Source organism: Oenanthe melanoleuca, chromosome 13 (assembly GCF_029582105.1).
Source record: "Oenanthe melanoleuca isolate GR-GAL-2019-014 chromosome 13, OMel1.0, whole genome shotgun sequence".
NCBI lineage: Eukaryota > Metazoa > Chordata > Aves > Passeriformes > Muscicapidae > Oenanthe > Oenanthe melanoleuca.
In genome coordinates, this window is record NC_079347.1 from 2,195,286 (window position 1) to 2,218,833 (window position 23,548).

The 23,548-nt window shown below is 56.6% G+C and overlaps 1 protein-coding gene across 4 annotated transcripts in view; it reads right to left on the reverse strand.

Annotated features, from left to right (window-relative positions):
• The window catches only part of PCDH1 (protocadherin 1), a 57,523-nt gene that overhangs the window by 5,648 nt on the left and 28,327 nt on the right, over positions 1–23,548 (reverse strand). For 3 of the 4 annotated variants that reach the window (XM_056502127.1, XM_056502125.1, XM_056502124.1), the window contains exon 4: positions 22,927–23,146. In XM_056502127.1, the coding sequence (XP_056358102.1) occupies positions 22,927–23,146 (220 nt within the window). Of the gene's footprint in view, positions 1–27; positions 71–22,926; positions 23,147–23,548 lie in introns of all 4 variants that reach the window. The other variant, XM_056502126.1, reaches the window with a different exon arrangement.

The following is a 23,548-nucleotide window of genomic DNA, read 5'->3' on the forward strand; positions in this document are numbered from 1 at the left end:
ATCCTGGCAGGAGCCACACGGACATACCTGATGGCAGCCCCCCTTCACAGCCTGCTCCGCTCAGGGGACTCTGATGAGGGGCAGAAAAAGGACGACAGCGTCACATCAGTGCACAGCCCCGGCCTCCACACCCCCTTCAGCCTCTGCCACCCCCTGTCCCCCGGTCCCCGCTGCCTCCTGGCCCTGCTCCAGCCTCCTGGAGGCCGCTGGGCTCCTCCTGCCTCGCTCCTTGCTCCAGCTTTATCCCGCTCCTCCTGCAGCCCAGCGGCCCTGGCGGGACGCACACGGGGACACTCGAAGGCAGCTGGGTGGTGACACCAGAAGCTCAGGCTGGGGCTGTGCACACACGCAGGGACACACGCATGGACACACACGTGGATGCACCCCATGGATACGCACAGGGATACATCCCAGAGGATGTTCTGCCCTCCACGGCGCAGGCGGGGGACAGCCATGCTCGCGCCGCGGGGACAGAAAGCAGCAGCAGCAGCACGAAAGCAGCGCAGGGGACGTGGCAGTGGTGGTGGCAGCACGAGAGCACGGCTGGCAGGGCACGTCCTTGGGGCTGGCCCTGCACCAGCTGCCTCATTTCCTGGGGAACTGCCTCCATTCTCCTCCCATGTGAGACACAAAACCCTCTGGTTTTCATCACAACAGCTCCGTTTTCACCCCTGCCCTGGGCGAGTCCAAGCAGAGAATGGAATCTGAATCCCGGAGGATCCATTGGGTTTTCCTCTCAGGATCCGCAGGATGGTGGCCATGCAATGGCTTGGTCACTTTGAGGTTGTGTTCTGTGGTCTTTCACTCCTGTCCAAGAGGAATTATCGCCATCCTGTCCTCAACAACTTTCCTCCTGGACATCTTTTCCTCTTCCAGAAAGGCCCTGGTGCTCTGTGCTCCCAGGGAAGTGGACAGGAGCCATCCCTGCTTCCTGGGGCAAAAGGAGCTTTGCTGAGCCCACAGAGGGGACTGGCAGGACTGAAATAAAATCCACCTCTGCAGGGAATAAAGCTACGGAGATTTCCTTGTGCCAGCAGCAGCTTGGGAATGGCAGGATCAAGCAGGAACGTTGTGTTCAGGGTCTTTTATTCTGCGTTTCCCATTGTCTGCTGCTGGCACTGAAGGCTTTTTCCAGCATTGTCCCCTCACTTGTGGAGCTGCTGAGGAGCGGATTCGGTGCCATGAGCCCGGAACGGGGCAGGGTGGAATTCCTGAATAGCTGGGACTGAGGGAAAACACGACCCCATGGCCTAATTCCCAGCACATGCTGGTGGCTCAGGGACTCTGATGTGCCACCAGACAAGCACAAATCCCTCTTGGATGGGAATTTTTGCTCAATTTTTCCCCAGTTCTGTGGCAGGGTGAGGAGGCAGGCCCACACCTCAGGGTGCACAAAGGGTACTTGGGATTTTGGATCCCTCCTCCACCCAAAATGCACTTTTGTGCCTCTGAAGCCCAGGAATGTGACAACATTCCCAGGGATGAAGAGGATGGCCACGCCCTCTCTAGTATCACGGTGTCCTGACCATGCCAAGTAAAGCTTTATGCAGCTGCTGTGTTTTCCTGAGCTTTGGCCCATCCTGGTTATTCCAGGCCACCAGACGGTGTTTCCCAGGCAAGTGGTTGCTTGGGCATTCACAACCCTCACATTACCCCTTCCTGCAGATTTGCCTTTCTCTGGCATCCCCTTCTCAGCTGCCTCGGGGTGCTCTCCTCCTTAGGGATGAATCCAGGGCAGGAAAAGTTGGGATCTCTTTGGTTTTTTGGGGTTTTACACCAGGACACCCTCAGAGATGCCAGGTTGGCTCCTCTGGGAAGAAGCACAAAATCAGGCTGCTGCTGCTAATTATTCCTGTCTCCCTCTCTCCCCATCCAGGAGCTCATCCCGTTGCAGGGCTCCTCGAAAACCTTTCTGGGGGATTCCAGCAGAGCTCTGGGGCGCTTTGGGAACAAGGCTAAAGCAGCAGCCTCAGCCAGCAGCGCTTCCATCTCCTGCAGGAGACGGGCAGAGGTTCCCTGGCCCTCTGCAAGCCTGGGAGCTCCAAGCAGAGGCTGAGAGCCAGCCCCTAGCTCGTTTTTTATGCCACCTTCTGCAACGGCTCCAGCCTGGTTTGGTCCTCCCGTGTCTTCCACTTGCGTCAGTGCAGGGAGAGCAGGGCTGGATGATGCAGCACAGAAGACTTGGAAGGGAGGGGATGTGCTGGAGCGGCTCAGGGAGGGGAGGCAGAGGGGCTGTGATAGAGCAGAGCACGGCAGAGGATGCAGAAAAGCCCAGGAACGGGGAGGAGGGAAGCACAGAATGCCAGGAGGGACTGGGGAGGGTCAGCAGTGTGCGGAAAAGGGGAAGAGGAGTGTGGGGAGAGCAGCTGGGAGGAAAACCAGATGCTTTCCCAAAGCTGGGATCAGAAAGAGCCTTCTCCCCTCCCTGGGGAGAACTCATTCCAGCCAGCTGCCCCAAGAGCAGAGCCCCAGACCCTGAGCTGTGCTGGCCCTGGGGACAGAGGGACAGAGCAGGGCCCACACTACACCAAAAATTCCAAAAGTCAGTCCTGAGCCAGGGAAAGGGGTAGTGTTCCCAGGAGAGGCAGCCTGGCCACCTGGAAATGCCCCTTCTCGCATTGCAGAGCCCTCTGGGATGTCCCTGAGGGTGGTGGCCTCCCGTGACATCACCTCCCAGCAGCACTGTCCCCTCCCTGTGCAACCAGGGCTCCCTTCCTGCCCCACAGCTCCTGGCAGCCGGCACCATCCCTGTTCCACCATTCCTGGTGCTGTTCTCCTGCACCATGGCTGCTCCAGGAACCATTCCTGGCAATCCAGAGCTGCTGCCAGGCCCCATCCGCCACGCCAACGATCTCCACAGGTGCAACTCTCCCGCAGTGCCACTCCCCACGGCTGTGTCCTCCACAGGTGTGTCCCCCACTGGAGTGTCCCCCACGGCACAGCTGTCCCACGGCGCTGCTCCCCCCAGGTGCCATTTCCCACAGCGCCATTCCCGGGAAGTTCTGCCTGCAGGTGCGGGTCCCCCGCGGCGCCACGTCCTGCAGGTGCCATGTTCTGTGCTGCTGCTGCCTCCAGGTGCAGCCTCCCCCCGCTGCTGCCCTCCCTACAGGCAGCTCTGCTGCAGTGGAGCCATCTCCTGCAGGTGCCATGTTTTACAGCGCTGCTCCCTCCAGGTACCACTTCCCTGCAGAGCTGCTTCCTCCAGGCACAGTGCTGCTGCTCCCCTCCCTCCTCACACCATAGGGAACAGCTGGGACTGTGCAGCCCAACATCCCGTGTTCTTACACTGGTTAGCTCAATTTCTATCCTATCCTATCCTATCCTATCCTATCCTATCCTATCCTATCCTATCCTATCCTGTCCTGTCCTGTCCTGTCCTGTCCTGTCCATCCCATCCCATCCCATCCCATCCCATCCCATCCCATCCCATCCCATCCCATCCCATCCCATCCCATCCCATCCCATCCCATCCCATCCCATCCCAGCAGGATCTTCCTGCAGGGAGCAGGAGCTCTGTGGCTCATTCCCAACACGTTCTCCCCTTGCCAGAGCTGTTGGGAGAGGGGAGTTGTGCTGCAGGTGGCTCTGGAGCCAGGATCTTCCTCACAAGGCTCAAATGAGGGCACAGCCAGTGCATTATCCCAGCAGGGAATCATGGAATGTTCTGAGCTGGAAGGACCCACCAGGATCATAGATCCAGCCCCTGGCCCTGCCCAGACCCCCATCAACCCCCCTGAGCATCCCTGGAGCTCTGGCAGCCTCGGGGCTGTGCCCATTCCCTGGGGAGCCTGGGCAGTGCCAGCACCTCTGGGGGAGGGAAGAGCCTTTCCCTGCTCTCCATCCCAAGCCCCTGGAGCCGTTCCCTCCTTCCCTGAGCTGTGCCCTCAGCTCCTGAGCTGCAGCTGAGCCAGCCCAGTGCCCTCAGCTGCCCCTCGGGTGCCCCTCCAGAGCCTCCCCAGCCCCGGCTCCTCCTCGGGCACTCTGCAGCAGCTCTGGGTCTCTCTGATGTTGTGGCACCCAAACTGTCTCAGAACTCAAGGTGAGGCTGCCCCAGCCTCGGATTGCTGATCCCTCAGGACACCCTTTGGATGCAGGATCCTTCCCACAGCTCTTCACCCATTTCTGGCCCAAATTCCCACATGGACAAGCTCAGAGCTCACCAATGTCCCTGCTGGAGCTGCTGGAGGCTGCTGGGTCACACAGCGCTGCTGCAGGGACCGACGGGCACAGAAAGCTCGGGAGCTGCGAGCCCAGCACGGGGCTCCCCGCAGCCCCAGCTTCTCCCAGCCCCAGCTTTTCCCAGCCCCAGCTTCTCCCAGCCCCAGCTTCTCCCAGCCCCAGCTTCTCCCAGCCCCAGCTCTCCCTCCCTCACCCCTTCCCGTGCAGACGGCTTGCAGGACCATTCCTAGCACTACAACACCCAGCCAGACGGCTGCGGGACCAATTCTAGCACTACAACACCCAGCCAGATGGCTTCCCAAACTTCCCACCCTCGCTCCAGATGGCTCCCGGTACCGGAGCCCGACCCGGCACTGCCCACCGAGGAGGTGACTGCGGCTCCCGGGGCAAGAAGGAGCAGCCCCCGCTCCTCCCGAGCATCCCCGGAGCTCCGCGGGAGCTGCCAGCGCTCAGACGGGTTTGTCCCGGGCTCCGGAGCCGGGAGATGGAACACACACCCAGCATCATCCCCGGCCCCTCCACCCGCTGGCTCGGCCCCGGTGCTGAGCAGCAGCAGCTCCGGGCGGCACGGAGAGCGGGCTGCCAGCCCCCAGCTGCACGCACGGAGCGGCCCCCAGCCCCTGGGGCTGTCCCAGAGCCGCAGATCCCATCCCGGGATGGATGCGGGCAGATGCACCCGCCCGGCTCAGCATCGCTGGCACAGCTGGGGCTGGGGCGCTTTGCCTGGCTCCCAGGGGATCTGTTGTTTATTTTCCTCATTCCCAGGGATTCTGTTTCCCTTCTGGCTCCCAGGGGACCTGTTTTTCCTTTTCTCCTCTCCCAGGGGATCTGTTCTTCCTTTTCCCCCGCTCCCAGGGGATCTCTTCTTCCCTTCTGGCTCCCAAGGGATCTGTTTTCCCTTTTCCCCACTCCCAGGGGATCTGTTTTCCCTTTTCCCCACTCCCAGGGGATCTGTTTTTCCTTTTCCCCACTCCCAGGGGATCTCCTCTTCTGGCTCCTGGGGTATCTGTTCTTCCTTTTCCCCCATTCCCAGGGGATCTCTTCTTCCCTTCTAGCTCCCAGGGGAACTGTTCTCCCTTTTCCCCACTCCCAGGGGATCTATTTTCCTTTTTCCCACTCCCAGGGGATCTCTTCTTCCCTTCTGGCTCCCAAGGGATCTGTTTTTCCTTTTCCCCTCTCCCAGGGGATCTGTTTTTCCCTTTTCCCTCTCCCAGGGGATCTGTTTTCCCTTTTCCCCACTCCCAGGGATCTGTTTTCCCTTTTCCCCTCTCCCAGGGGATCTGTTCTCCTTTTTCCCCACTCTCAGGGGATCTGTTTTTCCTTTTCCCCACTCCCAGGGGATCTCTTCTTCCCTTCTGGCTCCCAGGGGATCTGTTTTCTCTTTTCCTCACTCAGGGGATCTATTTTTTCCTTTTCCCCACTCCCAGGGGATCTGTTCTTCCCTTCTAGCTCCCAGGGGAACTGTTCTCCCTTTTCCCCACTCCCAGGGGATCTGTTTTCCCTTTTCCCCACTCCCAGGGGATCTGTTTTCCCTTTTCCCCACTCCCAGGGGATCTGTTTTCCCTTTTCCCCTCTCCCAGGGGATCTGTTTTTCCCTTTTCCCTCTCCCAGGGGATCTGTTTTCCCTTTTCCCTCTCCCAGGGGACCTGTTTTCCCCTGGGTGCCGGAGCCTCCTCCCTGCTGCAGTCTCACCACGGGCACTGTGTGACAGCGGCCACATCGCCACAGCAACGGCAGGCAGAGTACCCAGATGGATGTTCCCTGACACTGAGCCTGTCCCTGCAGGGCTCAGCAGTGCTCTGAGGGCTCCTAAAATCCCCATCACCCCACAGTTTCCCCGTGATACCCAGTGAAACAAATTCAACCTCCCTGTAACAGATTTTGTGCTCACGGTGCCACCTCCATGATCTCCTACCCTGGCACAGAGGGGTTTCAACCTTTACTGGACTATAAAAAGCAGAATTATTACATTAAACTGCTGAATAATTATGTTAAGAAGCACCTTAATAGGATTACAGGGTTCAAAGGTTAGGAAATGCCAAAATTAGGATTGTCCAGGCAGCCTTAATTCTCCTCCTGAAAGCGCTTTGTGATGCAGACCAGAGTCACACTCTGGTGGGAAATATTTCCCCTGAGGTCTCTTTGTGGCTTCCAGGGAGAGGACAGAACCACCTGGGAGATTTAACAGGGAAGAAACTGCTTTGCCAGTGAGACTCTGCCCCAGAGGCTGCAGAAACTGGGGAAGGTGCAAGGAAAGGGTCAAGAGATCAGAGAAAATTCCTCCTCTAAAAACGGGCTGGAGGATGGGGGGGTGTTGCTCTGCTAATGAGGAAAAACAGCAATTTTCTCTCCTCCTTCTGGAAATAAAATATCTGGGCACATTTCACTGGCACTTCTCAAAATATTTGGTATCTGGCACATGCCCTCTGTGAAAAATCGGGTCCTTGCAGCTCAAATTCGCAGCAGCCAAAAGCAAAGACAAGGAGTGAGCGCTGCTGGGCAATCCCCCTCACTCACATTGCATGAAACAACCCAGTCCAGCTCCAGAATGAAATCCTGGATCCATCAAAATCCCAACATTATCCTCTGGCTGTCCTACAGACGAGAGACATTCCACAAATATCCACCAGGAAGGTTGGGGAGTCCAAACCAACCCATGGAATAACCAAACCCTCGCTCCTGCAGCATCCAGGTGAGCAGCAACGCCCGAGCTTCCTTTAGGAGCTCACAAAAATCCTAAAAACAAGGAATTTGGGGCAATGGAGCTGCCCTCCTTCCTTCCCTGCCGCAGGAGCTGGGGCAGGTGGGAGCCCAGGGCTCTCCTGGCTGGGGCACGGGCTAATGATGGTTATGTAAATCCCACGGGAGCAGGCACCACCTGCCATCCCCGGGGGCTGCCAGCTCATGCATGCCTCGAATGCGCATTCCTGCTGCCCAAATTCCTCCGCGATTGCTCCTGCCTGCATTCCCACCTCGCCTCTGCTGATGGATGCAGGGGAATCCGCCCGCGGGGGGCTCTGGGGATGGGCTGTCCCCTCCTCCAGGCAGGGGCTCCCTGGGGACACAGGAGTGGCCACTCAGAGCTCCTTGGGGACACAGGAATGGCCACCCCAGAGCTCCCTGGGGACACAGGAATGGCCACCCAGAGCTCCTTGGGGACACAGGAATGGCCACTCAGAGCTTCCTGGGGACACAGGAATGGCCACCCAGAGCTCCCTGGGGACACAGGAATGGCCACCCCAGAGCTCATTGGGGACACAGGAATGGCCACACAGAGCTCCTTGGGGACACAGGAGTGGCCACCCCAGAGCTCCTTGGGGACACAGGAATGGCAGAGCTCCCTGGGGACACAGGAATGGCCACCCAGAGCTCCTTGGGGACACAGGAATGGCCACTCAGGGCTCCTTGGGGACACAGGAATGGCCACTCAGAGCTCCCTGGGGACACAGGAATGGCCACCCAGAGCTCCTTGGGGACACAGGAATGGACACTCAGGGCTCCTTGGGGACACAGGAATGGCAGAGCTCCCTGGGGACACAGGAATGGACACTCAGAGCTCCTTGGGGACACAGGAATGGACACACAGAGCTTCGTGGGGACACAGGAGTGGCCACTCAGAGCTCCTTGGGGACACAGGAATGGCAGAGCTCCCTGGGGACACAGGAGTGGCCACCCAGAGCTCACTGGCGCATTCTGAGGTGTGCTGGCAGCCAGTGTGGCCACAAGGGGCCAGGCCACCAGGAGCAGTGTCACCAGTGCCACTCTGACCACCCACTGACCTGGTGACACAGTGTCCACAGCCCAGGGTGGTGGCCCTGGTGGCACCAGGTCCCAGGGAGCTGCCAGTCCACATTAGCAGGGGTTGGTGACACACAGTGCTCCTCTTGCCCCGTGTCCCCATGTCCCCAGCTCTAGAGGATCACTGGGTGTGGTTCCAGAGGGGCTGGAGACCTGAGCCACGGCAGGATTGTGCCCTGTGGGGCTGGGGACAGTCCCCCCAGTTGTCAAAGCAGCAAATCTTTCTCCCAGGAGGAACCTGAACACATAATCCTTGAGCTTTATCTCATTCCTGAGCCTGTGAAAGGCCAGGTCTGACCCTCCCTGACCTGTCCCCTCTGCCCAGGCTGGGGGGAGCACAGAGGGTCCCCTGCAGCCCCGTGCCACCCAAACCATGGCACTGCAGCATGGCACCTCTGGGATGGCCTGGGCACCCTCCTCCTGCTGCATCCAGCACCTGCAAGGGTTAATCTGCCTCTCCAGAGCTTCTCAAAGCTAATTAGAAAGAGCCTGGGCAAGTGTGGTGGCAGACACCAGTGCACTTATCTCCCCACTTCCGGGGCTCTGCCCTTATCATTTAATTAAAGCTGCAGCCCTGCTTCCCTGGCTGGCAGCAGCTCATCACGGAGGGCACTGGAGCTTGAGGCAGCCCCTGCCAGGAGGAGCAGGAGAAGGGAGGGAACGGCCCGGGAAGGACAATCAAAGGGAGGAGAAGGTAAAGGAAGAGTCCTGTTGTGTTGGCTGGGAATGCAGAGAGGGACCCCAGTGTGCCCTGAGTGGGGGATGTGGGGACAGCTGCTCCAGGTGGAGCTGGGCAGTGTCACAGCCTGGGAAAGAGCCAAGGGAATGCCTTGGTGGGAGGCACTTCAGGCTGGCTCCATCCCCCCAGAGCAGCTCTCCCACAGAACCCCAGGATCACTGAGGTTGGATCACAGTCCCAGCTGTGCCCCATCCCCACCCTGTCCCCAGCCCAGAGCTCTCAGTGCCACCTCCAGGATGGGCACTGCAACCCTCCCTGGGCAGTTCCAATCCCTGAGCTCCCTTTCCATGGGGAAATTCCTGCTGCTGTCCCCCCTGAGCTCCCCTGGCCCAGCCTGAGGCCGTTCCCTCTCCTCCTGTCCCTGTTCCTGTTCCCAGAGCCCGACCCCCCCGGCTGTGCCCTCCTGGCAGGGAGCTGTGCAGAGCCACAAGGGCCCTGAGCCTCCTTTTCTCCAGGCTGAGCCCCTTCCCAGCTCCCTCAGCCTCTCCTGGGGCTCCAGCCCCTTCCCAGCTCTGTTCCCTGCCCTGGACACGCTCCAGCCCCTCCAGGGCTCTCTGGCCATGAGGGGTCAGAGCTGGGCACAGCCCTCGAGGTGCCCCAGCAGTGCCAGCACAGGGGACAGGCCCTGCCCTGCTCCTGCTGCCACACTGGTTTTGGTCCAGGTGCCACCTGGCACCCCTGGGCTCCCAGCAAGGCACCCTCAGGTGCACCCTGACCCCAGAGTCCCTGAGCAGAGCCAGCCATGCTCAACCCTCCCAGAGGAAAAGGGCAATCCCTGCCATGCTGTACCCAGCATCCCAAAGAAAACTGGGGACCAGAGAGTACTGGGAAATGTCCAGGAGGGAGACCATCAGGACCTGGATGGATGTGAATCAAGAAGTCAAGGAACAGGATGAATGTCCACAAAGCAATGGCAGCAAACCCTGGCTCGTCTCCAGAAGAGAACACGGATCACAGGATCATGGAATCACACAATAATTTGGGTTGGAAGGAACCTCAAAGCTCATCTTCCTTCCCACCTTCCACTGTCCCAGGCTGCTCCAAGCCCTGTCCAGCCTGACCTTGGACACTGCCAGGGATCCAGGAGCAGACACAGCTTCTCTGGGCACCCTCAGGGCCTCACCACCTGCATAAGGAAAGACTTTTTCCTGATATCAATCTACCCCTGCTCTGTGTCAGCTGGAATCCCTTCCTCTGATGGATATACCCTGGGAATGCTGTTGCCTGAAGACCACACAGGGCAGTGTGGGCACAGCTCCCCAGGGATGTGTTCTGCAGTACATTCAGGGCACATTTTGGGACAAGCAGCCCCCAACTGCTGCTGGCAGCTCCCATGCCAAATTCCACACCTCCCTCTCAAAGCGTGGTTAAGCTAATGGATCTTGAAAGGAAATTTTCATCATCATTTTGTTAGCAGGGCTGAGGCAGCACGGCTTGTTCTCCAAAACCAGCTGGAGCAGCTCTGCTGAAACTTAGGAAAAAAACAGAAAAAGAAATCAACCTGAGGGAAACCCAGCATGGAAAATTGAAGCTGTGGTGCTGGGAAGCAGCTGAGGCGATAAGCGATCCGAACGGAGCCTGTACAACACAAAATGTCAGAGCCTGAGGCTGCGCAGAGCGGGGAAGGATCCTCACTGCAGGCTCCCAGAGCTGCTCCAGCCGCGTGTGTGCGTGCTCAGAACCGAGCCCTGGCTGGGAATGGCAGCACCAGCCCGGGGAGGGGCTGGGGAAGGGGCTCAGGTGGAGAAAAGGAGGCTCAGGGGGCACCTGGGGGCTCTGCACAGCTCCCCAGGACAGGAGAGAGCAGCCAGGAGCAGCTCCCAGGGGACAAGGACAGAGTGAGCGGCCTCAGGTTGTGTCAGGAGGGGTTCAAGTTGGACATCAGGGACCATTTCTTCCCAGAAGGATGGTCAAGCCCTGGCAGAGCTGTCCAGTCACCCTGGAGGGATTTCAAAGCCATGCAGATGTGGCACTTGGGACAGGGGTTAGTGGTGGCCCTGGCAGTGCTGGAGGAGATGATCAGACTTGATGATCTCAGAGGTTTTTTCCAACCTTAATTCCATGATTCTGTGCAAAGGGTGGTCCTCTCCCTCCCCCTGCTCATGTCCTAATCACACAAGCCAGTATTAACAGGCAATATTTGAATTATTTCTAATAAATTCTTAGCAGGGTCAGACCCCTCACTTCACCTCCAGCCACGGGGAGCACTCCAAGGAGCACCAGTTCGTGTGCACTGGGATTTGGGAATCCCGGCCTGGCTTTGTGAGCCCTCTCCAGTGCCTGCTCCTTGGTGGCTGCCTCTCATTGTTCCCGGGTATTAAAGCTCTTGTGTCAAGGAGAAAAGAAGTGGCGTTCGCATGTCTGCCTTTGAACAGAACCATTGTTCAGCTCCATCAACAATTTAATAATCCTTCCCGGGCAGGACAATGGATGGGGGGAAATCGTTGGAGCAGGGGGGCCGGGAGCCACAGAGCCAAGTGCTGTTCCCGGCCTTTGAAGCCCGGGGAGGTGTTTAAGTGACAAAAGAAATCACAAGTTTATGAAAAGGGCTCGTCTCGAGGAGGGGATCTGCAAACAAAGGCAACCCAGACCACTCGGAGGGAAGCAGAGCAGGGAGAAGGAAGAGCCCTTGGAAGAGAGTCAAGCCAAACCCCAAGGAAACCGGGAGAGGAAATGACAGGATGGATTTGCATGCGGACGCTTTGTTTCCTTGCCACGGATCTTTCCTGGGCTGTTTCCGAGGAAAGGGAGCACCCTCATGTCCTTCCAGCCTGTCCTGACCCTGCCCGAGCTGTCCTGCAGACACCAAGGGAGAAGAGGCAGATCCCTGCCGGAATTTTTGGTGGCTGTGAGAAGGATCAGGGGACGGGCACTGAATGCAGGGTGAGGGATCCTGGGCTGCACTGAGGGGAAATGTCAGTGCCTGATGGAGGCTCACAGAGCCCTGGATCCCAAACCCAGCCCTGGGGAACCACACCCCCCTGAAATCCAACACACAGCAGTCCCGGGAGCGTTAGAGCAGGGACAGAGCCGGGGAACTTTGCGGGAGCGATCCCACACCAAATGGGGCCGTTTCTCTGCTGACTGCTTGGAGATCCAGAGCCCCAAACCCCTGGACTGCCCAGCCCCTTTCTCTGCAGTGCAGCCGTGCCACAGAGCAGCTGAAAACGCTCCTTATTGACGCCTCTGACGCCCACAGACTGCGAGGCTGAAAATCTGCAGTGGGAGCACGGCGGGGACAGGTTCTGGGGCTGGCACGTGGCGGGAGCAGCGCCGGTCGCGTCCTCCTGTGGTGCAGGCAAAATTCACCCCAAGGAACCAACCCTGGGCATGGAATTGGACCGTTTGCCCTCCTGCTGTGATTGCCCACCAAGCACTGAAAGGATCCTCCAGGACTGGGGAGAAATCCCCTTCTCCTGGAAAAGAGGGAGGGATCAGCGCCAAAGCATCCAGCTGAAGGAGCAAACACGGGATGTGGGGAAGTTTAGGAACGGGGCAGCCTGGTGATGGGAAAAAAACCCGATCCTGATGAATTTTGCTGTGCCCTGTGTTTGTTTTTAGGATGGCAGCAAGAAGCCCTTGCGGGAAAGCAGGGAAAAGATGGATAATCGCTTCCGATAGGGAATATCAAACTCCAGCTACCCCTGGGTGCTGCAGTTTACAGGATGCTGGAGGAGAGACGCAATAAAGTTTGCACCACTCGAGGGAGGCCTGCCAGAGGCAGTCCTGAAGGCTGCCATGAATAAAACACGCTTTAAAGAGCCAGCGAGGATTACAAAATCCTAAAATCCAGGCGGGACAAGCGCGATACATCATCCCCCCCACCACGTCAGAGGCAGGTTGGCAAAGGGGATTTGCCCAGAGCGCAGCACCAGGGAGCAGCAGGATGATCACGAGAAGATTTGGATTTCACGGTCCAACAGAGATGGATGAAAATTTCCCGAATCGGCCCAAGGGCATCGTTTTTAGCGGTTATTTTTCCAAAGGGAGGAGCAGGTCTGCTCCTCATGCAGGGAAAATCCGTGTGCAGCACGGAGCGAAGCAGCGCCTGTGCCCAGGCAGGGAGCTCCGAGGGATCCGCGACTGGAGAGGTCCAGGCCAGCAATTGACCCTCTGAAGGAAGCCGTACATCATCATTAAAGAGCTTCACATCCCGGGGGACCCGGGGGCAAAACATCCCCGGCGCTGCTGTCCCGGTGTGGGAGAAAACAGGGCTCGGGGAATGACAAATGGAATTTGGGCAGGGCTTACCTGCAGCCCGAGCACGGGGAAGGGCTCGGGATCTGCTCCACAGGGAAGCTGATAGGGGAACAATAGCCTGGAAGTGGCATTGTTTGCAGGAAAGGCGAGATATTTGCCTTTTCTCACTGATGCTGCTGCATCTCTGTGGGGGCCCCTTTCTGTGTGGCTAATAAGCAGCAAGACGCCAGACGTGGCATACAAAAATTCCTCTGGCTTTGATTCGTTTTATTTCTGGATAGAGTCAGCCTTACTTTTGTCAAGATCCCTGTTGTCTGGGTAATTTCATCTAGAGATCCTCAAGGAGCAGAGATCTCCACATCACTCCGAGTTTAATATCTCGGTTTGAGCTGGCATATATTCCAGCAATAATTCATACAGCTGAAGAAGGGAAAAAAAAAATTACTTCTGTCTAATTGGCATTACGCTAATTACCAGCAAAATACATCAGGCAAATATCACATCTCCTCACTCTCTGTCATTTTGCATTCCCTGCTCCATTTTCTCTTTCCTCGGCAGCGATAAAACAACACGACAGCCATTCCGACATCCCTGAGCAGGGATCACATCCTGACCCCCTCCTCCTTTTCCTGCTGCCTCCTCGTTTCCTCACGTCCAAGCAGGTTGTGCTAACCCAAACACACACAGCTGATGGAGAGCCGCTGTTCCCAGGAACCCTGCTCTTCCTGCTGGATCCCTTCCCCAACCTCTCCCATGTTCCTTGTCTGGAGGGTTCACCCCTGGAAGAACATTTTATATCTGAGCAATACAGAACACAGACTACAGGAGAGTCACAGATTTCACCCATGGGCCACGTGAGTTGATTTATTCCTGATTCACAGCATCGCTGCCAGCCTACCCCAAATCACTGGAATAATGATGTTATTTTAGCCCGACAACACCAGTCTCGTGCTGGCGTAAAGGTGCCAAGTGTAAATCCAAGCATATCCAAGAGCCACCACGAGCAGACTCCTCATCATCCAGCTCATTCTGATGTGAGATCCCTGCCAGACAAGAGCCCTGGAAAAGAACAGTTTGTGGGGATCCTTCCCTGTTCCTGTCCCTCCAGCCCAGGAATGAGGTCTGGATGTTTGTTTTTAGGGATACAGCCCTGGAAGGAGCATCCAGGTAGGACTCTGTGTCCGTGACACCCTGGCAGGTTCCATGCTCCCACCAGTGAGGTTCAGCCCTCCTTTTCCATGAGGAGTGAGGCTGAAATGCCTCACAGGGATCATTTGGGAACCTTGTGCCCTGTTCAGGGGCACAACCCCCTCTCCACCCCACTGCACACACAGACAATGTCCCTGCGTGTCCCTCCTGGGAAAAAGGAGCCTTCAAACCACCAGCACGTAAATTCCCCCATTCCTGCTTGTTGGAAGCTTCTTGTCCTGCTCAGAGGTGTTGGAAAGGGAGGCCAGCTCGGGCCACACAAGGACTGAGCACTCATGGTCGCTGTTGTGTCCCTGAGCAAAGCGTGGCCGCCTCAGCTCCCGGGAAATGAGCCCTGGATGCTGGCAGGGAGCTGAGCTCTGGGAAGGGAGAGGCAAACACAGGGGCTGCCACGGTTTGATAACCTCTGAGGCACAGCAGCCTATCCCTGGGATGGCTGGCCACATCCATGACTAATGGCAGATTTATGGAGTGTCCTCTCCGCCGGGGAAGCGGAGCGCCGGCGTTCCAGCCACTTAACGGAGGGGACTTCAAATCAGGATGGATGAGAGCCCGTGGGAAGGAGACAGGAAGAGAGATTCTTTAATGGTGAGAGCACAAAGGATCAAATCCCAGGGAAGAGCCAACAACTGAGACTGACACCTGACCTGTCTCAACAGCAAAGCTCCCATTGATTTCTCCGGGACAGGGATGAATCCCTCATCCTCTGTCTCCTGCCGGCGAGAGGGATTTTCCATGTGAGGGATCCACACCCGGCCGATCCTTCAAACTCAGCCACCCACTATTTTTATGAGAAAGGAACTGCGGTGTGGAGTCCACGAGGAGCTCAAATGGGAGACTTTGTAAGCTCCTCTGGCATTAAGTTTAAATCCCCCACTAATGCAGGCCCCTTGCACGGGCAGAGGCTCTGCCAGGCAGGTTTATGGAGACATTCCCGAGCCTTGGGAGGCAGATAAAGGGGGAATAGCTGCGGTAGATCACACAGGAGCTGGAAATGGCACGTCAAATTACTTCAAAAGGAGCTTTCTAAGGAAGCAGGTCTTTGAAAACAACAAATAGTCTGGGGCTGCTGAGGGATCCTGCCTGTCTGTTGCTTTTACACTCGGTGGCTTTTTCTGGTTTAGACGTGTTCTAAAGCTGAATGCCAAGCTCAGAATCCCTGCCTCCCGCAGAATCCTGGCTTCCTGCAAGTTCAGCTCTTTGTGGAACCACGGAGCAAGCAAGGTGGGAAAGCTGCTCTGTCTGGAGAGCAAAAATGGCCAAAAAATGTGACCCACCAAAACCTCAGCCTGGTCACTTCCCTGTCCAGTTGACCACGGAACTGTGCTGGGACAGCAGGAGGGCACAGGGACAGGGGTGAGCCAACCAAGAGGGACAGGAGGGACCTGCCTATTCTGCTCCCAAAACACACAGATTTTATGATTTCAAGAGAAATCATCATTCCCATTCCTGGCTGTCCAAAGGAACGGCAGCAAGTCCCATGTTCAAGTGTGTGTTTTAAAATGGACTGGGAAACACGAAAGAAGAGCCTGAAGCAGCTTCACCCAACCCCTCACTCCAGTGAAAATGTCCTCCCTGGAGAGGAACAAGTGGGACAAGCAAAGAAGGGCCCCACCCTCCCATTCCCATCGAGGATCTAATTCGGAAAACTCTTCCTGGAACTGGGTTTAACAAACTCGAGCTGAAGCCACGAATAGTTAGAGGCTGACGTAATCTATTTTTGGAAAATCGACTTTCTACCAAAGAAGGGATGTTGAGATTTGGCCCAGAGATAAGAATAGCTGTGCATGACCATTTGCATGGGCATTTGCATCGGAATTTGCAACCATTGCCAGGGAAAAGGAAAATGCCAAGTCCTGTGTGGGTTGAGTTCCCCGTTTTAGTGTCACTGGGGTCATGTTCTGCCAGGTGAGAGCCCTTTCCCAGGCCTGCTGAGGTGGAATGTGATGGAAAATGGTCCTGCCTTGGACTGGAGGAGTTCCATGATACGGTTTGGCCTCCCTTGTTGGAGAGATGGGAAATCCTCCCTTCCCTGGGACAGCAGAAGTCGCCTTCCCTCAACAATCTCATTTATAATTCCTAGCTAAAAACTTCCATATTCCCATCTGTTTGTAGCTGATTCCCTTAAGGAAAGTTTGCCATGGAGCTGACTGAGCCTAAGAGTGGTCCCAAGGAGCGGGCTGAGTTTGGGGTCAGCAGCTCCCAGCGTGCTCCCCAGGCCTGGGGTCTCTGCAGGATTGCCTGGAAAATCGGCACAGGGAGGGCAGGGTCACCTCCCCGAGCTGTGCACTCACCATGCACAGGGACAGCAGCATCCTGGGGAGGGCTTCCAGAGAGGAAAGAGGAATAAAGATCAGGAAAAATTATCAGATTTTCTCCACCCAGTAAATTCAGAGCAGGAGGAATGTGAAGGACATAACACAAGCGAGAGGGCGTTCGCTGATTTCAACCGGCTTGCCAGAGACAGCAAGAGGAAATGGAAGAGATCCCAGCCCAGCCCAGAATGGGCAAGGACCAGCAGAAAACTCCCAGAATCCAATCCTGAATGCAGCAGGCACACACAGGGCCATGGGGACATCGATATGCTGCAAGAGAAGGCACCTTCCCATCGAAATATGGAGATTTTGTCCCTTGGGCGTCGGCTCTGAGTGACTGCACTGCCTGGACCTCTCACAATCACACCATGTGGGCTCAGGGACAGAAATGGGGAGAAAAAAACCAACCAGAATCCAATGGGGATATTTGGGTTCTTCAAAGAACTCCTCTAAAGATGTCCAGGATCCGCCAAGGATCTCTGGAGAACTCGAGGACACCCTTGTGTGCGTTACCGCGTAATCCTGTGAGGCAAGAGAGGCAGATAAATTGTTCCAGCTATTTTGGACATGGTCTGAAGCGAGGAGCAGCCTTCTTAGAAGGTCTTGAGAGGATTAAAGGCACTGTCTGGGGCTGGGAGCTGTGTTCTTGCTCCTGGGGCAGGGGAGCAGCCGTCCCCTCTTTAGCCCAGGCTCCTGGGACAATTAAGGAAGGTGACCTGGCAGGACAACTGCCTGCCCTGAGCAGCTCTGGCGCAAGAGTTTGCCCAGACACAGGCTGGAAAACATGGAAAATAAGGAAACAGGGCTGGAATTACAGCTCAGGCAGAAATGTTGAAACTGGGATGGGGTAATCCAGGGCCATTTGCAATCTGCTGGATGTTCTGTCCTGATAAAAATCTTTTCCCAGCAGTGATTAAGCAAACCAGGAGCTGGTTTTGGGGATGAACCAACATTAAGTGTGGAAAGGAGAGAAGCTCCTTTCTGAAGAAATGAAGGTGCTGAGGATCACCGAGGGACACAGAGATAATTTCCAAAGGCAGATGAGGAACAGAATATGGTCACAAAGAACATGGGCACCCTAAACCCGGGCAGGAGCAGGAGCTGCTGCTCAGGACAAAAGGAATTCCAGCCCTGAAGTTAAAAAGGGCTGAAGATCAGCTCCAGAAACCCCAAACCCACAATGTCTCAGCAAGAGAGGAGTCCAAGCAGCAGCCAGACCCAAGCTCAGCTGGGCAGATGTGTGACCTGCTGGATCCAGCAAAGACCAGGAATGACACGGATCTAACCGGAATCCCACATCCCACTCCAAAGCATTCCTCAGCCTCTGCAACAAAGCAGAAGTGCTGCATGGTACATTTGAAAAATAAAACCAAACCCAACTCCACAGACTGCAAATTTGCCTGGAACTCTTTCTGCAAGACAAAAGGGACATTTAAAGATAATGTAGGAAAAAGAGAATGGGTTTTAAGATCTAGAGGAGTCTCTGTGCCAAGGAAGGAGACAGAATGTAATTTTTTTCTCCCATCTGTTGGCTGCGAGGAATTGAACAACAATCGCAGTGAGAACCTTAAAAAGCAGCTCATGACTGGCACTAAAGCAGAGGCAGGAGGCAGTGACTGCCCAGGGCTGCAAATCCATCCTCGTGGTGAGCAGGAAAAGGGGATGGTTGGCTCGGGAATACTCTGAGCTACCCACCTTCTCAAGGAGCTCAGAGCTGGGGGTGCTCAGCATTGAGAAAACTCCAGGGAGAGCTCAGAGCCCCTTCCAGTGCCCAAAGGGGCTCCAGGAGAGCTGGAGAGGGACTGGGGACAAGGGATGGAGGGACAGGACACAGGAAATGGTTTCCACTGCCAGGGGGCAGGAATGGATGGGATACTGGGAAGGAATTGTTCCCTGGGAGGGTGGACAGGCCCTGGAATGGACTTCCCAGAGCAGCTGTAAATGCCCCTGGATCCCTGGCAGTGCCCAAGGCCAGGCTGGAGCAGCCTGGGATAGGGAAAGGTGTCCTTGCCCATGAAAGGAGCTGGGGCTGGATGGATTTTAAGGTCCTTTCCAACCCAAACCATTCCATGATCCCATGGCACTGCAGAGTGCACACACAGCCAGGTGCAGCCACGATTCCATGCCATGGTCACAGTGTGAACACAAACACTCCCAGACACATCATCCCTGCACCTGGAACTGCTGTGGATGTCACCAAGTGCTGCTGGGGGGCTGTGGGACATCACCTGGACACATCCACCCCACCAAAAGCTTGTGGGCGAATTGGAGACCACGCAGAGAGGAGAATGAGCTGGAGGAATGGAAGGCTTGAACTATAATCAGAAATTAGCAAGGAGGAGGAGGGAAACTTCTTCCCAGACTGCCTCTGCACGGGTTGCCAGAAAGCACCACACACATCCAAGATGTGCCAGATGTTGCTGCTGCCCAGGAATGAGCTGCAGGTCTGTGGTGGTGGCAGGAGCAGATGGCAATGGCCGGGAGGAGCGCGAGGAAGGGTGGGAGGAGAGGAAGAGAGACCCAGCTGCCAAAATCTCTTGCCTTGGCTCTGCTCACAGGGAGGGACCTGACTCAGTTTTCTTTCAAAGAGATCTTTAAATGTTGGGTTGCCTGAATGGGATCTCCGAGTACGCACCAGGAGAGGGAATTCTGGTGTTGTGGGACTCGGTGGGAAGAAATGGGAGGAGCTGAAGCAGAATTTAAGTGTAGGCTGGTGAAACTGGGGGCAGAGAGGACCTCCCACTGGGAGGGCTCACCTGGGCTCTCACACACTGTGCTACCAAAGTGGGAATTCCCAAAGGGATGCAGAAATCACGGGCTGGGATTTCACGGCCGTGTCACACACGGGGAAGACACACCAGCTGCTCCTTCTGGCTTTGCAATGCATCCATCTAAATCTTCCCTGAAACAAAGGAAAACCTGGACTGGCGGGGTTTTAGTGAGCCCAGCAGCCAAACCTGGGAATCAGTGTCTCCATCCATCTGCTCCAGCTGTGCCCAGGTGTTGGGAGAGGCTCAGACAGCACCGGGAAAAGACTGGGCCTGGCAAAACCCTGGTGATGAACCAGGCTCTGCCACAAAATCCCAAAGCTGAGCTCTGCTCCCACCTCAGCCTGGGCTCTGGCATTTGGGAGCAGCCAGATTCCTGCCTCGTGCTCTGGAACACCAGGATCCCAACAAGGCAGAGGGAGGAGGAGCTGCCAGCTCATCCAGGGTCACCCAGAGCGAGCAGCCACCTCCGAAAAATGCAAATTGCCATTTTCTATTTCATTCCCCACCTACGGCGGAGTTTCTTCCCTGGAACTGTGAGGATAAAGTCATGAACATCTGGGAAGTGCAGATCCTACGGCACGGAGAGTGTTGGGAAAGCTCATGAGGTGGTTGTTAATTCCATACTCTGAGCAGGGCTGTAACTGCGTGCATTAAAAATGGCATGGGGTGCCCCTTTAAATAACAGCCATAAAACAGATTTTGGAGGTGGAAAAACACGAATCAGAAACGCCTCATCCAATAAATCACAATCTCAGATATGTTTGCACCATGCAGGGACAGAGGGAACACAAGTTCTGTGTAACAATTCCTAAATTGCTCGTGTTTGGTCCTGAAATCCTGTTAAACTCTCTCGATGGCCGATGGAGAGTGACTGGCACTGTCCCCATCCAAACCCTGCGTGCATTATGGCAGGGCAGAGCCTCCACGGAGCACCAGCATTCCCAGCTCCTTCCAGCCAAAGCAAATCTGGGATCTGGGGGGAACAGATGTCTTTGGGAAAATTCCCAGCTCAGTGTGCCCCACTGAGGATGGGGAGGAAACAGTGGGCAAACAGCAGGAGCAACTAATGCTTGGGATGACTGAGGAGCTGCCACGTCAGTGCCAAGCTCCTGGAGATGTCTTCACCAGAACCAGCATAATTCCTCCTGCAAAGGGCCTGGCTCAGCCCCTGCAATACAGCATTTTACTGCAGTCTGCACAGCAGAAAGGGTCCAAAAAAGGAGGACACTGAGATGTGTGTTAATCAAGTGAAGAACCATCTACAAAGAAAAGGCATGGATCTGTCTTCCAGTTGAAAAGCTATAAATAGCCTTGCATACTTGCTTATCAGATTGGTTCGGCTGCAGGGATAATCTCCTGGAGAAAGCAATGGAAGCCCTGTTATGTTGGATATTTATAACCAGATGAAAGCTGAGAAAATGCACAGTGGTGTCAGGCTCGTGCCGCGGGATGGGGGTGCGGGATCCAGCGCGTCTCCGCGGTTTATCAGGAGGTCAAGAACAGCTTGGGCTGCCCAAAAACCCAAGATCTGATCTCTTTGAGGGGCTGGTGCTGCTGATGAAGCTAAGGCAAGGACATGGTGGGACAGTCCCCAAAAGGTCAGGATGGTCCCACATCACTGGAGAGCCTTTGTGGGAAACAAGTCAAGATCCTTGTCTGGGCAAACAAGAAGCACAGAGGTGGATGTGCCACACAAGCTGGTCTAACACCCCCAGTGCCTCCTAATGCCAAATCACCTGTCCAGGGCCAGGGTCCCCTCACAGATCCCCTGAGAGGATCATGACCCTGATCCCGGCTCCCAGGGCCCCTCTGGGCTGCCGTGCCAGATTATCTGCAGAGCACCAGCTCAGGATAATGCTGGTGGATTCCCGAGAGCTGCCACGGCCTCTGCACCCTGTACAGGTCAGGAGAGATGCTGGAGCCACTGGAGCCTGATTCCCAGCCCCTGCTGTGGGAAGAGAGCCAAGACAGGACACCCTGGGGGATGGAGAGCGAAACAGGGTTGTGGTTATTCCCTGGGAGCCTCACACATGGATCTGGTGGTGGATGGGTGTGGGTGATTCCTGCTCTCCTGAGAGGTGAACACACACAGGGCACCTTGTGCCGAGACAGGGAGCTGGTTTATGGGGGAGGTTTGGGAGCCATTCCTGGGGCTCCAGGCTGTGTCCCTTGGCTTTCCCCAGCTCTGCTCATCCCTGTCAGGCACACAATGAATGTCCCAAGGAATATCCCAAGACAACCCTCTCTGCCCTCCACCTTCCAGGCACTCCTCTCTCTCCCCCTTTTTTCTACTTTTAGCCCTACTCCTCTCTCATCATCTCCAAGCTTCCTGTCACATTTCAGGGTCAACCTTTCATCTCCCAGGTCCATCATCCTCACTACCTCCATCAGCTCATCCATGGGGCAACTCCTTGCTCACCACCCTTCCAGCCTCTTTTCCAAAGTTCTCAGGGAAGCCCAGTACTGTTCCCGTGTGCCAGGGCTCCAGGAACTGCTCCAAACTGCTCTTCCCAGGTGACTGACTGGCACTTTTGGGGAGAAAGTGATCTGCACAAGGAGGGTGCAACAGATGGATTTGGGAACCCCACCACGCCTTGCTCCAATGGTTGTAACACAGAGAACGCCAGCGTTACTCCAGGAATAACCTGGGAATTGGGAAGAAATGTTCCACTAGACCTGTCCAGTTCCACACCAGAGGGACCCAGCAGGTTTGCAGCTCCCTAAAAACCAGCTGAACACACGCTCAGCCACATTCCCACCATTCACACCAGTCCCAAAGTCAAGGAAGCTCCCAGAAACAGGAGGAGACTTCAGGAGAACCCTCTGCCACCTCCTCCTCTTCCCTCCCAGAAGATTCTTCCACCCTGCCACCTCCACAGCCACCTCCCCTGGGGACACGAGCACAGAAGGCAGCAGGTACAGGAGAGAAGATGTTATGTGCACAGCCAGAGCCAAACCCAAGGAAGCAACGGGAGCTGGCCAGAGAAGACAGCTTGGGGGGTGGGCTGCAGCCAGGCGGGGCAGCACGAGCAGCACGACGGCGAGAGAAGCTGCATCGGGGCAGGGGGGAGAGCTGTGACCCCACAGCCACCTCCAGGGGTTCTCAGGGAAAGCTGGACCCCGCCGGGAGGTGGCCTGAGGGTGAAGGGACAGTCGCTCTGGGGTTCGCCACCACCACGCCACGCTCGATGGGACTCCAGCCTGTGCCACTAAACCTGCTCTGCCCTCTGCCCCCCAGAACCTCCCAGAGCTCCGACCCCAAACACACATGGGGAGCTCCAGCACACCCCAGCTCCCCTGAGGTGAGGACAGGCACCCCTGGGACCCCTGACTGCAGCACATGAGCTCCTCATGGGCTGGGGTACAGCCCCTCTGCTCGCCCCTGTACTGCCATCTCTGACCACCCTGCTGGGCCCTCTCTGCAGCATTCCAAACCCACCTGTCCCCTGCCACACCCATTTCCTGCCACACCCATCCCCTGCCACACCCATCTCCTGCCACACCCATCTCCTGCCACCCCCATCTCCTGCCACACCTGTCTCCTAGACTCTTCCCATCCCACAGCTCACCCTCACCTCTCCCCTCTCTTGCTTTGAGCCTCAGCTCCTCCCCATCCTCCCATGCCCACCCAGCCGAGCGTGTCCCAGCCGAGCTCCACGCCCCACAGCAGGAGCACGGGTCCTGGAGGGCCAGGAGCCTCGGGGCGGGCGCGTACCGTTCTCGGGGTGCTCCATCTCCCCGATGCTGCCGTCGGGCGTGGTGCGCTCGTAGTGGTCCTCGGGCAGGGCCAGGGGCCCGATGCGGGGCCCCGATGAGGATTTGCTGCTGGGGGTCTCGGATTCCTCCAGCCCGCTGTCGTAGTAGCTGTGCTGGGAGGGGTCCTGCAGGTCCTGAGCCTGGCTGGCTGCAGAGAACGTCACTCGGCGATGAGGTAACTGCAGACAAGAGAGGAGATGTTGCGTCACCCACCCGGCAGAAGGCAAAGGGTGGGGTCGTCCAGCCTGACCCCATCCTCATCCCCAGAGCCATCCTGACCAGCACCAGGCTCCACCCCGGCCAAGAGCTCCCCATCACATGGGGAGCACACTTTGCACGGTCCCTGTGCTCCCCACTCCCTTCACGGCTCTGTCCCAGCCTCTTCTGCCACCCACATGTCCCCTCCCACGGCAGGACAGCTCTGGACAGTTCCTCCCATCAGCACAGCCTCCTCAAGCATTGTCCCCACCCTGGACCAGGGATCCCCACTTGGGAGGTTCCCAACGCAACCCCAGAGCCTCACATGGCCATGACCACCTCAAAACCTCTCTGATGGCCAGCACAGAGCCATGGCCACATCC